Here is an 18,386-nt window from a genome sequence, read left to right on the forward strand (position 1 = left end):
TGTGTTTTATGTGTGAAACGCTGAGGTAATTGTAAGGACAACGGTCTTGCACCAAAATGTGTTGAAGTAAATGAGGTGTGTGACACGGGTGCAGTTGTTGTGGCTTCTGCAATGAACGTATCTACTTTCACTTTAATGCACTCTTGTAAGAAGCTGCTAAAACAATCCTGTGAAATGTTTGCAATCTGTTTATTTTTTAGCATTTTTTAATAAGTAGAATTTTTTTTATTTCCCAAATATAATTATAGTAAATGTTCAACATGTTCTTATTGTGTCTTTATGGATTACATATGCAGTGCACAGTACAGTAGCTTTATACCGATAAATACACAATCACAAACCACACAACACCTCAGTGTGTGTAATATGACATCATTTTTATGATTATTTATGTCTGAGATTTAAGATACTGTAGATAAAAAGACGCTTAATAATGTTTTTATAAGAGAAGTGGTGTGTCATTTTAGTCAGGGACAACTGAAAAGATTCTTATGCAGATCCATAGACAGATGAGGGTAAAACGTATTAGCACAATCTGTTGTTCAGTTTTCTTTTGTCTTGTTCAAGCATTTTAAATGCTTCATATTTTCACGATCCTCTTTATATCAAATTATAACTGGATAGAAGGGTAGCAATAGTCAAAAATGACTGCTGTATTTTACCATTAATATTAATTTCACACTATACTAACCCTTATAGCTGTAATATTTAATCTCACGTTTACTGGTGTTTATTTCGATATTTATTTGCTGGTTATCACTGCCAATGTTCTACATATGTCCTGCTGATAACGGAAGGCTTTGCAGTATCATGTACCGTCACATAAAGTGAATTTTAATGTAACACTAATGTAACATATTTTTTTAAGCTAAAACAAGGATGTTGCTGAGTAGCAAATCTTAAATAAAATGTTTTTGACTATAATCCTGAAAATGAATATTTACATTTATGCATTTGGCAGACGCTTTTATCCAAAGTGACTTACATTGCAGTCTGACGTACTATACCTTTGTTTCTAACTAAGTGCAATCCCCTGGGATCGAACCCACGACCTTGGCGTTGCTAGCGCCATGCTCTAACCACTGAGCTACAGGAAAGGAAATATCCTTAAAATAAATGTGATTAAATTATTGATACCTAAACTCCTGCTGAATCCTTAGGCAAACAAGAATAGAGAATTCTTTTGAGCAGATGTTTTATTGTCGTAAACACGGCACATAGAACACACTATAACAAAACTCACCCACTCCAAAAAATAGTGTCACAATTTTAAGTTTGTGTGAACCATAAAATAAAAACACTTTCGGTGATGTGCAGATAAATTGCTATCCAGGGGTGCGTTTCCCAAACAACAACATTACTCGCTGGTTAACCACCATAGTACAATGCATCGTTTGAGAAACTAACTAACTACTCACGACTGTTAACATTTAAACATAGTAACTTTGTCGCACATCTGTCGTTTGAATCACGTTGGTTAAACAACATAGTTGATGACGTCACAAAGGGTGGTGGAGTAATACCGTCTTCTAATTAACCCGTTTAGATCAATTTAATGTCATATTATTGCTGTAATAATGTACACTGCATCTGAAAAAAATGTGTTATCTTATTTTTGCTCTCTATTGTTTTATTTCAGGATATTTAACTCATTCATAAGTTTCCTCCTACATAACTCTGCCCAGGGATTCCCCAGGGTCCTAGAGCAGAGCAGGCACCGGCGCATGCGCACTTAAAAAAAAAACGCTTCTATTCTCTTGACAATCTAAAATATGTCAAATTAAATGTGTATATTTGGAATGATGGATATAGAATGCGCTGCATGTGCTTGCTTACCTTGCTCAAAAACATGATGTATGTAAGTCTACATGTCATATTAATAAGGAACTATGCTTCTAACCACAGCTCTAGACCTGTAGTTCCACTTGAATCGTTGAACTATGCTGAAACGACGGAACTTGCGACCATAGTTAGGCTAACTATGCTTTTGGAAAACGCACCCCAGGTCTTTATATCAAACACCTATAAAATAAACCCATGCAATCATCAAAAGAATAATCTATAACACCACCCCAGATTGAACACTGCAGTTAAAGCACTAAATATCATATTGTACAAGAAATTGTACTTTTATTGCTGCTATGAATGTGCTGCACCTGGATTTGCAACATCGGCTGACTGACTAGTGTTTGTTGGGCCTATGTTGCATATAACCATTTGTGTACAGGTAAGTCTCTCCTATATAAAGAATAGAAATTATATCAAACAATTGATTTTGACAGGTTTCAGCTTTACATTACCAGCCAAACTTTTGGACACATTTCACAGAATGTGAATCTGAATGTTGGTTGAGAGAATGTGCAGAGCTAGACAATTATTTGAAGAAGCTAATGTACAACATACTTTAACACCTTTTTGGTCGCAACACAATTATCATAATTCAGATTCGACTGTTTTTTACAAAGAGTAAAAATAGCAATAATACAAACATATTTGGTGTGTCCAATCTTTTGACCGGCAGTGTACATCAAATGCACACAATACAGACAATATGTCAGATAAATTGCAATACTTAAAGAAATTTGAGTTTTTCAAACCATGATTATGTTCTGACAGTGAAACGTTTTTACAGCTTAATACTGTAAAGTAATGGATTTTCTCACCCCTTCCCCATAATGCACCGCAAGAAGTTTGTACTGTAAGTGTCTATCACCATCCGTCCGGCTGTCACCCCAGACAGTAAAGGTAAAGTTTGCAACGAAAAGTCATAAGACTATTCTCTGGCCAGTGAGGCAAGAATCTGCAGCAGGTTGTCAAGGCCCCATAAGTATCCATCCTCTCGGTTGCCCTCAGTCCAGGGTCTGTGGTGATCCAAGGTCTGTCCATCCAGGAGAGGAGTGGTTTTACCAAAATCAATAACCCAGACTTCAGCTCTCCCTTTCTGATTGTGAATGAACAGCAGTGAGCTCCCAATGACCTTAAAGACAAGAATGGAACATTTATGAGATGGGTCAAATAATATAATTTGGCAAATTGGTGTCCAGTGACACACTTGTTTTTTGTAACAACTACATTTAAGATAAAACCTAATTACTGGCAAAATTGTTGGCACCAGAACTGAGGGACATGTCTGTTAAAATCACTAAATTATACTACACAAAGATTGAAACGTAAACAAATATTATTTATAATTTCACTCTGTTAAAATGAATTTGAAATTCACTTTAATTGAAATGCAACTATTTTTATAAATAATATAGTCTAATTCTTTTCAAATATTTATTAGAAATTTGTAATAACTATAATCCGAAACCCATAATTATTTTACCTCATGTTTCTTGAAGAATTCTGATTTCTTCAGAGCCTGTTTAATATCTTCAAGTCTTGTTATATAAGAATTCTGTCATGTGAAATAGAAAGCATAGCACAAATCAATAATTGTACTTGAGCTAAAATTTCAACATTCAAGGATGTACGTTTAAACTATAAATCTGCCTATATCTGCTTCCATAACTGTTGTTATTTTTCTGCTAAAACACATACGGTATTTAAGTTTAATTGACTGACAATGTACCAAGTTCTTAAATGGATAGTTCACCCAAAAATAATTATTCTATCATTTATTTACCCCCATGTGGTACAAAACCTGTACATGACTCTTCTGAGGAACACAAAATAAGATATTCTAAGATGTGTCTCTGTGGTTTTGTGTCCATACAATGTAAATCAATGTTTATCGAAATATCTTTGTGTTCTGCAAAACACTCATAAATGCTTTCTTTAAAAGAAAGTCATACAATAAAAGGATTTTCATTTTTGGGTGAGCTATTTCCTTAAATGCACCCATGTAAACGTCTGGATAAAAAGTACTTGCAGTGTAATTTTCAATACGCCACTAAAAATGAAAACATGAGCATACATAACAGAACAGGTTGATCTAATTTTCAAGAAGTAACACACAATTATGTTTTTATTGCCTCCGAAGAAATCCCTGAAGATTTTAGTGACATCTTCTTTTGACCGTGTCCTTTTAAAGTCTGTGCTGCAGTTTTCACCCCTCTGAAATAAGAACAATGTATCGGTCATTTGTAAAAAATCAAGTCAAGTAAAAGCTGTGTTAAAATATTTACATTTACAGTACACAAGGAGAAAATTAGGTAACACTTTACTTAAAAGCATATATGTACTGTATAAATGTATTATAAAATTAGTTTTAATGTATTAATTATGCCTTTTAATGCACCTTATAATGTCTCATGAATAATTGTAAGTGTGGTTTATACATTTTAACACTTATAAATTCATTGTTACACTTCGTATTTTTATTTTAGTTGTAATTCTTTGAAACAACATTTAATGTATTACAACACACATAATGAACAATTATAATGCATTATACCATTTAATAACACTTAATAATGGATTATACCTAAAGGCTTTAAGTAAAGTCTTACCAAAAATTCTATTAAAAAAAGATCAGGATCTTTTTATTGAGCAAAATAATAATGGATGACCAATATGTCTCTGTGCTATAAAACCCGCTTTTATGTTATGCTACCTCCACACCACTAGGTGTCAGTATGAAATTCAGATTTCTTTTTTTAAAGAAAATGAGTAATACTTAGGAGAACAATGCAATAAGGAGTCTTGTAAGTGTTTCTATGTGGTTATTTTTGGTTTCTGGGTAGCCCAGAAGCAAGCTCTAATATAGTACACCTTTGTTTAAAATGATTTTAATGAGCTGCAAATTATAAGGCAATGTGGGTACCTTTATACCCTCGATACGAAACCCCAGTGTGTTAGTAGAGCTGACGCTTTCTCTCCACTGCATGTAGCGTGGTTTTGTTATCGCCTGCTGTTTCATTTCCTCCTCTGTAGGTGCCGAACTGTCCACTTCTAGCATCTTTTTGTACAGGTCTGCACGTAGCTTTGGCTTCACCCTTGCTAGCACAAGTTCCTCTTCCAGGTATGTCCTAACAGAAAGAAAGAACGAACGAACGAAAGAAAACATTCCTTCAGAATTCAAATTGGACAGTTAGCACCAACTGGAGATTAATGGCTAGTCTCCACCAGTGTTGGGCAAGTTACTCTGAAAAAGTAATTAATTACTAGTTACTAATTACATATTCAATAGTGTTATTAGATTACTGTACAAATTACTCTCTCCAAAAAATATTTAATTATTACTAATTACTTTCTATATCCTATATCAACCTTGATTAGTGATTCAAAGATAGACATGAAACGGCTCTTTTAATTTATTCAAATAAATAATATAAAACTACATTAAGTAGTATTATTAACTGACAAAGTATTAGAAATGTGAGAAATATACATTAAAGCACGGATTTTAAAGTTAGACTTTGAATTTTGACGTCAATTCTACTATTGCACACACAAAGTATTTAGTTTCATTACATCAGAAGTAACTGTAATTAAATTACAGAAAAAATAAGAGTAATCCCTTACTTTACTTTTTCCCGTGGGAAAAGTAATTAAATTACAGTAACTAATTACTTAGTAACTAGTTACACCCAACACTGGTCTCCACTAGGTTAAAACTAGTGGCTGTGTTAAGATTAGTTTAATTTTGTCCTTGAACTTTACTTGACTTCCTGTGTGTGCAAGAAAAGGAAGTCACAGAGGGACTCCTCATACACAACGTCTCTCAGTGTGTAGAAGGCATGAAACGTTTGTGAGAAGGAAGCCCTCAGGGACGCCCTGAGTCTACCTCTGTAAGAATGCATGTCATTTTGACTGCATATGCACAGGAAGTGGTTTTAATTGTTGTTCGCTGTAAGAGGGCCTCTCTCTTCATGAGCCCCACTACCCTGACAGGAAGCAGACCGAGAACCAAAACAGGTGTTTAGCAGGTCTAGTTTTCCACCTCACACAAGATAAACTCGTCAAGTGTGTTACTATACAAATGAGAGAATCACACAATCGAAAATGCTGCGTTAGATTTTCCTGTAGTACAAATCATTTCTGAAATCTGTGAGCTGCTCTAGTGTTTTACACACTTTAAAGCGTTAACCACTTTCTTTTTAGGGTTTTAATAGTAAATAATATAATATAGTTTAATGTAATAATAAATATAAATCATATAATAATAAAATGAAATAATATTTCTTTTATTCTATTATTTTTTATAGGTATATAATTTTAAAGTGTAAATTAATTGTTGAATAATTGAATAGTTTCAATTATATTTACATTTTATAAAAAAATTAATTGCATCAAATCTTTTCCTTTATATTGTGGATTTTGTCACAACTAAATCAATATTTTAAAAATAATATACTACATAAACCCCACTGGATTGATCAGTTATAGGTTTTATTTTTCTGCTGTCCTTCTGAAACCTTGTATCTCCATATTTCGTGATTTTTATTTTTTGCCATGAATCATTATTATTAGTCACCCTTTATGTTATGTTATGCTTGTCAACTTTGACAACACAGTATGTAATCATTTACAAAGTACAGTGTTTTTTCCATTTCCTGAAAAATAGTGAATTTGGACACACAAGGTTTCAAAAGGACAGCGAAAATATTCAATAATAATATAAGTGAAATATAATGTGGTGTGGTAAAAGCTCATCGGTCTTTTCATCAGTCTACCTCATTCCCATCTTGCAGTCCATGACATTTGGCGACTCCAAGCCAGCCAGCAAGTCTTTCATTTTCAGAAAGAGTTCTCCGTCTCTCTCCACCACTCCATAGTAACTTGGCACGAACGAATTTAAAGCATCATCTTTCAGCCACTCAAAGCACAGCTTCTCATTCTCAGAGAATTTCTTCAGTATGGAGCCCTCATCTGCCGCTTTGAAGCTGCCTGGGCAGAAACACAAACACAGACATGGAGCCACTGGAGCGCTTCAACACAGTAGCCGCATTTCCACTATAGAGCCAGAAGCGGGCGTGCTAGTGCGTGCCAGGGCCATTCGCGTTTCTGGGGCCTAAGCGTGCCTCGCCGGGGCTTACTCAGGGCCAACGGCCAGGGGTTTTTGGCCCGACGAAAACCTTGGGCCACAGCGAGCCAGCTTGAGGAGTGGTTAAGGTGAAAGGCGGAGATTATCTGAGTCATAGGAACCGTGGCAGCGGCAAGACACGCGTTTTACTCTATAAAGACGAACAAATAACTGCATATTAAATTTGTATCTTTCTTAATAAAAAAACACACAAAACTACAAAAAGTACAATGAAATTTGCTTATATTAAACACAGACCTTACAAAACGAATAATCACAGCACACATCAAGCATAAAAAAGAAAGAAACGAAAATAAAATAAAATAGTAAGATCTTCCAATAAAATATTTTGTTGTTGCAATTAAATTAATGCAATGACAAGGAAAATAAAAGCCATACTCTGCTAAAAGAGTAAGAGGGGAATGCGAAACGAAAAAAGTTTATGTTAATAAGAAACAAATAAGAAAGGAATACAATTATTACAAAGGGTGGGTTATTTAAAGATTTGATTAAAAAACGTCATTCTTAATGGTCACATATTCTGTAATGATTGTCTGATAAGGACCGTTCACAATATAACTATGATAACTTTTACTATATTTGCGTCCACACCAGCGGACGATAACGATAAGGTATGTTTATTTTCCGTTTGTGTGCTGTGCTGCAGTGTTCCCAGTCACTAAAATGATTCTCGAACGTCTTTTCACGCAAAGCAAAGGCTGGATGCTCTCTCTGAAGGATGAAGGTGTGCTCGTGTCCGCGATGTATAGCATATATTTTGTCAGCTTGCTCAGATTTATATAATCGTTACATATATAATATCTCGACGTAAACACACCGCTTTCCGACCGCTACAGTCTTTAATTCTGACATAAAACCCGCGTTGCGATCAAGAGTCAAACATTATCCGCCAGAAACTGTCTGACAGTAGCCTATGGTTTATCGTTCATTAGCTAGAAAAAAAATTGTTATAATGATATTTTCTAATGTAACAGCAATTGGATTAAACAACTGAGTGTAGTCAAAGCACAGGTAGACCGGGACATTCTAAAACGCTTAACGTGAAAAACGCTTAACGTAGCTTAACGTACCTAAACAGCGATCAAGGAAAACCAAGTTTCTGTCAAACCTTCCTTGTACTAAACACTTGCTGCTGTCAAAAGAACGAGATCTTGGTCCGCGGATAAAGTGAACAATATCACGTTAAGCGTTTTCTCCCCCATAGAAGTCCATTATTAGAGAAAACAGCTTAACGTGGCGTAACGTACCTAAATAGCGATCAAGGAAAACCAAATTTATGTCAAATTTTACTTCTAATAAACACATGCTGCTGTCAAAAGAACGAGCTCTTGTTCCGAGATTGTTGTTCGGAGAAAACAGCTTAACGTGGCTTAGACAAATTTCTGTAATTTTAGTTGTAATTAATGCTTCAAAAGCCACGTGCATTGTGTTAAAAAGTGACGTAGCCTACACTTTATACTCATGCCCTGCCTGAAACCAATATTAAGAAATGAGGCTGAAAGGTAATAAAGTTGCTAACTCCTGGCTTCAGTGTTGTTACATCGAGCTGAATAGCCTGTGGAGCAAACTAGAACAAAACAGCACAAATGTTTCTAAAAGCTCTGATAAAAAGGGACAGAAATGTAAATGAGATGATACGGCGCGTTCTTGTGGCACGAATGCTCGCGTGGCTATTGCGTCAGTAGGCTAATTGGCGTTGCCGTTTATCCGCGGACCAAGAGGTCGTTCTTTTGACAGCAGCAAGTGATTAGTACAAGGAAAGTTTGACAGAAATTTGGTTTTCCTTGATCGCTGTTTAGGTACGTTAAGCGTTTTTCAAGTTAAGCGTTTTAGAATGTCCCAGTAGACCGAAACCTTATTCCAAACGATTTATTTGTACGTAAGATACTGTATATCTTACAAGTGTTGTTGCTGCTTGATCGCGCTCTTATATAAGCTTTTGCATAAACACCGCTGAACCTCCATCGTCTTATTTTGCTGTCTCGTCTTTAACCAAGAGAAATCAACAAAAAGCCGCCTCTGTTTTCTCCGTCATGTTTGTTTGGTAATGAGTCTGACTAGTGATGGGTCGTTCTTGAACGATTAATCTTTAATGTGACTCGGGAAGAACGAATCGTCTCGGGGAGTGATTCGTCCAGTCGCGCATGCGCATTGCGCAACATTCTATGGGTCCTGTGACAAAAGAACGAACGACTCAAACCCGAAGACTCGGGAGGTGAACTAATCAATTCTCTTTCCGGCTCAGACTGCATTGGTAAAGCGTAGGGGGCTGTCACGTGATGAACGAACGACTCAAACACGAAGACTCGGGAGATGAACTAATCAATTCTCTTTCCAGCTCTGACTGCATTGGTTTAGCTTACGAAGCTGTCACGTCGTGAACGAACGATACCCGAGGATTTGTCAGATAAGAGGTGTCAGAGATGGGCAGTATTTCAATTACATGTATTTGAAATACGTATTTAATTACTTTTGAGTATTTTGTAATTTGTATTTTCCTTAACAAAAAAGGTCAAATGTAATTTGTAATTAAATACTTTGAGAGACTGTATTTTGTATTTTAAAATACTTAAATACATTTTAAAATATATCATTTTATTCTTCATAAATGTCTCTGTTCTGCTGAACACACAGGAAGATATTTGGAAGAATGTCGGATCTCATTTCCCTTTACTGCCATAGTAGGGAAAATAAATACTATGGAAGTCAATGGGAATGAGATCTGACATTCTTCCAAATATCTTCCTGTGTGTTCGGCAGAACAAAGACATTTACACGGAACAATCTGAGGGTGAGTAAATGATGACAAAATTTTCATTACTGTATTGGGTGAAGTATCCTTTTAAATTGCTGATAATATTTTAAGGCATGTTTAAGTATACCTTTAAAACCTTTCAAAATTTAGAAGTTATTGATGTGCTGTAGAAAAACAGATAGACATTCATTGCTAGATTTAAAGTGATCCTACATGCATACCTGACTGTTTCCAGGGAAATCAGTTTAATCATCCTCTCTTGTCTGAGAGAAGATGTAGATGACGTACACCTGTCATTTGTCTATAAAACATACTATACAGTACACTCTAAAAACAGTTGTGTTAAAAATAACACAACTAAAAATCTACTATCAGGAATCATTCACTGAAAGTCATAGGACAAATAATTAGCGCAAATAGCTAGAATTTATCTGATTTGTGTTGTCTAGTCATGCCGGATTGCAGTAATACTCGCGGGTGTTTCAAGTAATAAAAAACAACATTCTAATCAATTGTGGGTAGGTCACGGGAGAATGAGATAAATCAATAATGATGATAATATTAAAATGATGTGAAGGCCTGCACGTACAGTGAGGGAAATACGTATTTGATCCCCTGCTGATTTTGTAAGTTTGCTGCTTACAAAGAAATGAATGGTCTATAATTTTTATGTTGGGTTTATTTTAACTGATAGAGACAGAATATTTAAAAAAATCAGGGGAAATTTTTTTTACATAAAGGTTATAAATTGATTTGCATTTCAGTCAGTGAAATAAGTATTTGATCCCCTACCAACTAGCGAGAATTCTAGCTCCACATATTGGTTATGTGCCTATATGGACCACAGATAAGTCCTGTCACTTTAAGAAAGTACTCATAAATCAGCTTGTTATGTATATAAAAGATGCCTGCCAACAGAATCTGTATCTTCCATTTCAACCTCTCCACCACCATGGTCCAGACCAAATAGGTTTTAAAGGATGTCAGGGACAAGATTGTAGACCTGCACAAACCTTGAATAGGCTACAGACAGAAGCTTGGTGAGAAGGAGACAACTGTTGGTGCCATTACTTGGAAATAAAAGAAATACAAAATAACTATCAAATGCCCTTGTTCTGGAGCTCCCTGCAAGATTTCCCCAATGGGGTAAAGATGATCATGAGAAAGGTTAAAGATCAGCCCAGAACTACACGGAAGAAGCTTGTTAATGATTTCAAGACAGTTGGGAACACAGTTAGCAAGAAAACCATTGGTAACACGCAATGCCACAATAGATTGAAATCCTGAAGCACCCGCAAGGTCCTCCTGCCCAAGAAGGCCCGCCTGGCTCGTCTGAATCAGAATCAGAATCAGAAGAGCTTTATTGCCAAGTGTGCTTGCACACACAAGGAATTTTCTTTGGTGTTGGAAGCTTCTAGTACAGACATTCAACACAATGACAATACAATTGTGGAAGTTTGACAATGAACATCAAAATGATTCAGAAAAGGCTTTGGCGAAAGTGCTGGCACTGCTGTGAGACCAAAATTGACTCCTGTGTTTGGAGGGAGAGAAATGCTGACTATGACCACAAGAACACCATCCCTACAGAGAAGCACAGTGTTGGAAACATTCTGCTTTAGGGCTTTTTCTCTGCTACAGGTATACAGGATGACTTCACCGCATTGAGGGGCTGAGGGATGGACCCATGTACCGTAAAATCTAGGACGAGAACCTCCTCCCCTTAACTAGATCACTGAAGATGGGTCGTGGATGTGCCTTTAACATGACAAAGACCCAAAACATATAGCCAAGACAACCAAAGAGTGGCTTAAGGAGAAGCACATTAAATGTCCTAGCCAGTCTCTAGACCCTAGTCCTATAGAACATCTGTGAAGGAGGCGAAAACTCCAATTTGCTGAGCGACAGCCAAGAAACGTTAAAGACTGACAGAGGAGTGGACTAAAATGTATCCGGACACATGTGCAAACCTGCTGACCAACTATCAGAAATGTCTGACCTCTGTGCTTGCCAACAAGGGTTTCTCCACCAAGTACAAAGTTATGTTTTGCTGGGGATCAAATACTTATTTCACTGACTGAAATGCAAATCAATTTATAACCTTTATATAACATTTTCCCCCTGATTTTTTTTAAATTCTGTCTCTATCAGTTAAAATAAACCCACCATAACAATTATAGACAATTCATTTCTTTGTAAGCAGGCAAACTTACAAAATCAGCAGGGGATCAAATACGTATTTCCCTCACTGTAAGTGTGTTGCTAAAATCTGAGTGTTTGATGGACTGCTGTTTAGAGAATCTTTCCCTCTTTCTGTTGTGTATCTAACTCCACTGTACCTCTCGCACTTCAAATGATTGCTTGTAAAAATTATTGTACAAAAAAAATTGTAGTATTTTCAAATTACAAGTTACTTGTATTGTAATTAAATACATTTTTCACAGCAGTATTTTGTATTTTATTTAAATACATTTTATTAGTAAGTATTTGTAATTTGTAACTAAATACTTTTTGATGTATTTGTCCCCATCTCTGGGTGTGGTGAGCTAATCATAGACTAAAGACCCAGGTAAACAATGAATTAATCTTTTCTGTTTCTTATAGCATTATAGTTTTGTATTGTTTGTAATGTGATCAACGTTTGCATAAGTAGTAGATGTGTTAGGAAAGTAACATGTAACATTTTAATTATATTTTGCTAAAATGAACGATATGACTCGAAAAAAGATTCGTTCATTTTGCTGAACGAGACTCAAAGGTCCGAGTCAGTAAAATGATCCGAACTTCCCATCACTAAGTCTGACTAGATTGCGATCCAGCTTCTCTCCTGTCTAAACTTCCTGCTTCTTCCCGCTTGAATAGGCGGGGTTGCGTGACGTTTGCTCCGGAGAGGTGTGTTTAGGGCGGGGTTTTAGAGCAGCGCTGCCATGCTACCGGCCTGTGGAGACGCAAAATATTTTGGCCCCACAGCCAGAAGCCCGAGGCCACTGGCTCAGCCCAGCTCAATGAAAGCCCTGGCTCGCCCTGGCCCGGCTGTCGAAATGCGGCTACTGAAGCACACATGCTTTTATCAGTTCTTAAAGGGACAGTTCACCCAAAAATGAAAATCCTGTCATCATTTACTAACCTTTCATGTCAATCAAAATCTGAATTACGTTTTTCTTCTGAGGCTGTCAGTTTACACAAATGAGTTTGGAATAACATGAGAATGTAAATACTGACAGAAGTTTAATTTTGGAGGGATCTGCCCTTTAACTTCAGACTTTAAACAGTGTTGATCCTTTTTCATCCTTGATAGTCTCTGCAAGGGGTCATTACATAAACCTGTTCATTACCACTTCCCTAAAAATGTTATGACTCCACCTCCCTAGTGTTTTCAGTTAAAACACTAACATTTACAATACAACAAACAACACAGTCCCATATATTATAGATATATTAAAGTGCACCGTTTTTATCTTACCTTCATGCCCTGCCAACTGAACCCAGGACAGTCGCTTTGGATTTGAAGCCAGCAAATGGCAATGAACAATGGTCTTCAGTTTCCACCTGGTATTGTTTAGCTGGAACATAATGAGGAATAATCATTCATGATGGAAATCAAACATAAATAACGTATATTATAATAATTATTGTTGACTGTATATGACATACTGCACATCTCGGAGGCATTCGGGGGCTTGATGCCCCATATGCCAGGGACAAAGTTTGATGTAAGTTTGTTCACTTTAAGACTGGGAGACAAAGATTTAAATACACCTGAGATAAAATTTCACAAGCTCATCTTTGTTCCCAACCATAAGCTCAATGAATCCTATAAAAATACAGCCAGTGACCAAAAGCCAAGCGTTTTCTCAAGCACTGCACAATGTTCTTTTACTGTGTGACTCTGACTCACACACAGTCTCGGTTTGAGCTGTGAGGCTCGGAAATCTTTAGCACTTCAGTCCATTACATGCAGGCATTTGATTTGCTGCCCATTTCAAATGAGCATTCTGGAAACCATTTCATGTTAATTTGGGTAGTGAGATCTGCATAGCACTGCTGTGTCTTGCTTTATTTAAACTACTTTTCCCTTATATACAGTACTATAAACTATTAGCTTGTACTTTATTAAAGAAACAGTTCACCCAAAAATGAAAATTCTGTCATCATTTACTCACCCCGAGGTCTACCATAATACTACCATAGTAGGAAAATTGCTTTAGAAATTTCTTTGTTCTGTTGAACACAAAAGAAGATATTTTGAAGAATGTAAACAAAGTTCTGGGGCACTTTTGACCAGCATTGTGGTATGGTAGTCAATGGTGGCCGATAACTGTTTGGTTAGAAGCATTCTTCCAGATATCTTTTTCTGTGTTCATCAGAACAAAATAAAGACAGATTTTTTATTTTTAGATGAACTGTCCCTTTAAGGTGCACTTACCAGCTACTTCATTTAAGGGTTGATGTACAACATGAATCTTGCATGTAAGCCTTAAAATAAAACCAGTTGATAATAATTCATTTTTATTTTACAATGTATATCTTTTTTAAGCTGCAACTTGAATTTATTAGCTCTTTAGAGGATTTAGTGTTCCCAACATGTAATGGATACTGCGGTGTTGAAATCATAAGGGTGTAGCTAAACTGCAAAAGAGTGTTTGTTTTTCTTCCATGTGATAAGGCAAAAAACCCTGTAATTCTTTTGTTTCACTTGTTTTCTAGCTTTGGTATCGAGTCAGGTTTGACAACAATTCACCCTCAGGTAAAAGAACTCAATAGACGATTTTATTTATAATAACAAGCATATAGCAACTATTATAGTCTTTCATTGGGAAGTTGTTTTTACAAATTCCTTTAAACACTGGAAAAGATCCAAAGGGTACATCATATTTAATGTCAAGCAGAATGTGTACAGCCCTGGATAAATACTGAAAAAGCCATAAACCAAAGGCTATGTCCTGCACTTTGTAGAGTTGTGCATACACACATTTCTAACACGCCCATAACTAAATATTGAACTGGACAGTCATGCAGACAGTGCAAACAATATAGTACCAACAGTTAAACAACTACAAATCAAGTGTTATAAAAGTGTGACATGTTTCTATTAAACAGCAAAAAGTCTATCCTGAATAAACAGAGACTATCATATGTTTAATAAAAAACAAAACGTAAACAAATTAGGTAATTACAATTACACATACATATACTGTATATGTACAGAAATGAAAATATATATAGATTGTTAGACAACATCTATCCAACTATCTACAGTATATAGTTAGAAAAATGGAAAAAGTGCTTTTAGATTAAAATAACAGCCAAGTTAAAACTGACCTTTAGTTCCTTTGTGGCGGAGGAAACGTGTTGTTTGTGACAGTGTGTCCTCAGCTTAAATGTCAAGTCAAGTGACATCAAGTTTATGTTTTGATATGAGCTGATAAATATAACTGTTTGTCACTGTATGTGGTTTGTGCGTGTAGGCGGCTTTTCAGAATAGGTGTCTGGAACCAGTCCGCACACACGTTCTCTTTTTGAAAACAATGAATGCCTTTTTCAGTGACCAGTGTCATTAGTGTTTGACTTTTAGTGTGATGGAAAGGATCAAGATAGATCAGTTCATTCAATGCAAGGTGTGTAACTTTCCAAAACGGCAAGGGTAGATGCTATGCAGACATGGCCTCTTGACTTACAAGACTCAACGTGTTTAAAGTACAGTGACTGTGAACGCCTTCTATGGCTGTGAATGAGTCGAGGATCACAGTATGTATCACATCCATTCAAAATAGACCCGACAGTAGTAAAAAACAAAATGTTAGATGACTTATTACATATGCTCAGCTATTATTTTTGTGTGTGTCAGATGTGTGTTTAATTCTTTTTTATTTCTTCCTTTTAGCTTTCTAGGATTCTTTAATTTACATCTTATGTCTTTGGCAGATGGTTTTATCCAAACTAACTTAGAATGCATTGAAATTACAATTTATTAAAAGGGTGGTTCATTTACTCAACCTCACATCATTCCAAACATGCATGACACTGAGAAATCTCTTAAAATATCTTCTTTTGTGTTCCACAGAGGGAAGAGTCATGTACAGGTTTAGAACAACATGAGGGTCAATAAATGATGACAAAAATGATTATTTTGAGGATGCACCACAAACTCAATTGCTGTTATCTCTAAATAATGAGTCATTCAGAAATCATCTAAATGTCTTGTCACATCCACAAACAGCATTCTTTTACAAAACAGTTTGCAAAGGTCATTACTTCAGAACATGATTGAGAGGATCATAAAGAAGAACAATTCACCTGTTACAGAAACGAACAACGCGAGAGCATGCATATAAAAAAGGCAACTTTGGCACACAGCCTGTTTATCTTTGTAATATTTGCTTAACTCAAACCACCCTGAAGTAGATGAATGCAAACAAAAAATACACAACTCCGACAAAAAATTCAGAACAACCTACTTTGTAAACAGTGTTGATATTTCGGTTATGCTTTTTACAGAGGTACGCAGCATCTGTTACAGTAGTTCATTCTTTAGACTCCCGTTAGAAAGACAGAGGAATCCTCAATCTTTCCAGTAATGCTGACCGTCATTTCTCATATAGTTTGCAACATACTGATCATGTGCCAACCACACATGACTTTCACAATCAGAATTAAAGACGGGCAGATTGAAACCAACATAAACAAAAATAACAATGCTGAACGAAAAATGTAACACAAAGCTAGAGTAGTGAGAAAATGTTAAACTTCCGTAAAAAAACACGCAAACCTCGATAAATGACATTGACATTGTCTGACTGTTGCCTTATCAGTATTACAGCAAAAGGAATTCTACAGCTATCAAGAAAAATGCTTCTTCTGTAACTTCTGTTTAATAAGTTTGTAACACAAGAGTTCCTCATTATTAGTCTTGCGTTCTCTTTTGAGGTTTCGATTGGTCTTGTTTAAAAAAAGATTTACAGTATAGAGTTTATATTTGAGTCCAATATTCTCCCAAAGAGTTTTTAATTTAACTTCACCAAATAAATTAATTACAACACAGATGCAATATTATAGACATATCTGGTGAACAAAGGTGGGGCACAATTTTTACATTTAATACTATATTTTTATGTAAATGCTAATGTGTGAGGGTTTAAGCCATTTGGCATCATATTTGGCTCATGATTTGTAAATATACAGTATTAAAAACACACTGACTTCAGTTTTCTCATTCAAATATCTCCTCATACGCTATATACGTAAATTGTGATACAGACAACATCTGAAAAAGTCGTAGTGAACGTGATACCTCTACTCTACCCAAATTTAAAACCTTGAACGTGATCCTCTAGTCTATAAAATATGACATACCTCTCTGACCGAGTCGCCCAAATGCTCCAGAGTCACGATCCCTTTGCTTTTGGTCTCGTTGTCACTGAGGATGTCATCCTCTGACTCTTCGAACGCCGTGGAGGAGCCATTGGACGACAGGGATGAGTTTGAGAGTTTGCGACGCAGCCGTCCGTTCACCTCCTCCTCCAGATCCTCCTGAGTAATCACCCGTGAGTCCCCATCCGAAGTGATGGTCACCTGCGGCACCAGGCACTCTCTCGCCGGGTTTACGTCTGAGCCCGCTGGCCCGCTGCACTGTTCCGCCATGTGTGTTTGATCATCACAAATCTCTGTGGATGAAAAGTTTCCTTCGCGTCCTACTCCTCCTCTCCACGATCCGTCGCAAATAGGAGACACACGGGAGAACGCCGCCTCTCTCAGCGACCTCCGCCTCTCTTTAGGCATCGAGTCCGGTTTAGGGTTGGGTTAATTCCCCCTGCCCGAGGGGCCACGGGTTGATATGTGGGAAGTCTCCAGTGTAAATGAATTAGCAACGCAAAGTCTTCGGTTCAGCGGATTTATTTACCTAAAGTTATATAATAAATTGTCTATGTAGATAATTGTGTTTACCTTTACGGCGTGGACGTCAATTCACACCTAGGGAAGCCCTGTAAATAGCGCTGAACCTCAGCACGGTTTACTGTAAACTGTGAAGCCTGATCTTCCGCATTTGAAGCGTTTCACCTCTCTTCCTGACTTAATTTGTTTGACTTGCTTGATATCATATTTCCTTATTCTGTGTAGTATTTTGCCATGCTGCTGTTTTAGTAGCTACACTTTTGATTCGTCAAACTATATCCCCAGAAATCTGTTTTAAAATATTAAGCGTATCCGTAAAAATAGGGCACATACTGTATTAATATGAAGGAATTTTCCGTATTCATTTTTACAGTTGTCTTACCTGTATTTTACATCTTGCATTGCATTTAAGCATTAACGGAAATGTCCGTAAAATAAAGGAAAATGTACTGGTAATTTTCTGCCAGTATTTTATGCGTTTTTTTTACGGATTTTTTTACAGTGTAGGCCTATAGGTGAAAGTCATGCAAAGTCCCGTTTATAGTTTTATTAAGTGTAAAGTTAAGTGATCCTTTTTCGTTCCTATGCAACAACTGTTCTATTATAAAACATTATATAAAAATAAAAGTATACCTTATAGTTTCTAGATTTATCAATTACATTTAGGTTATATGTATATTACACGTTTAAGAAATCCCACGAGGCTATGCAAATAATGGAAGTTAAAGCAGATTTTCAGCTCTTAAC

The 18,386-nt window shown here is 36.3% G+C and overlaps 1 protein-coding gene across 1 annotated transcript; it reads right to left on the bottom strand.

Annotated features, from left to right (window-relative positions):
• Positions 1 to 1,184: 1,184 nt before the first annotated feature.
• On the bottom strand, positions 1,185 to 17,878 carry itpka (inositol-trisphosphate 3-kinase A). The gene is made up of 7 exons (XM_057344810.1): positions 17,100 to 17,878; positions 13,210 to 13,309; positions 6,621 to 6,834; positions 4,769 to 4,973; positions 3,961 to 4,059; positions 3,329 to 3,400; positions 1,185 to 2,977 (listed from the first exon to the last, which is right to left on the bottom strand). The coding sequence occupies exons 1-7, from the start codon at positions 17,523 to 17,525 to the stop codon at positions 2,774 to 2,776; spliced, it is 1,320 nt and encodes a 439-aa protein (XP_057200793.1). The 5' UTR covers positions 17,526 to 17,878; the 3' UTR covers positions 1,185 to 2,773.
• Positions 17,879 to 18,386: the final 508 nt, after the last annotated feature.

This window comes from Triplophysa rosa, linkage group LG10 (assembly GCF_024868665.1).
Source record: "Triplophysa rosa linkage group LG10, Trosa_1v2, whole genome shotgun sequence".
Taxonomy (NCBI): Eukaryota; Metazoa; Chordata; class Actinopteri; order Cypriniformes; family Nemacheilidae; genus Triplophysa; species Triplophysa rosa.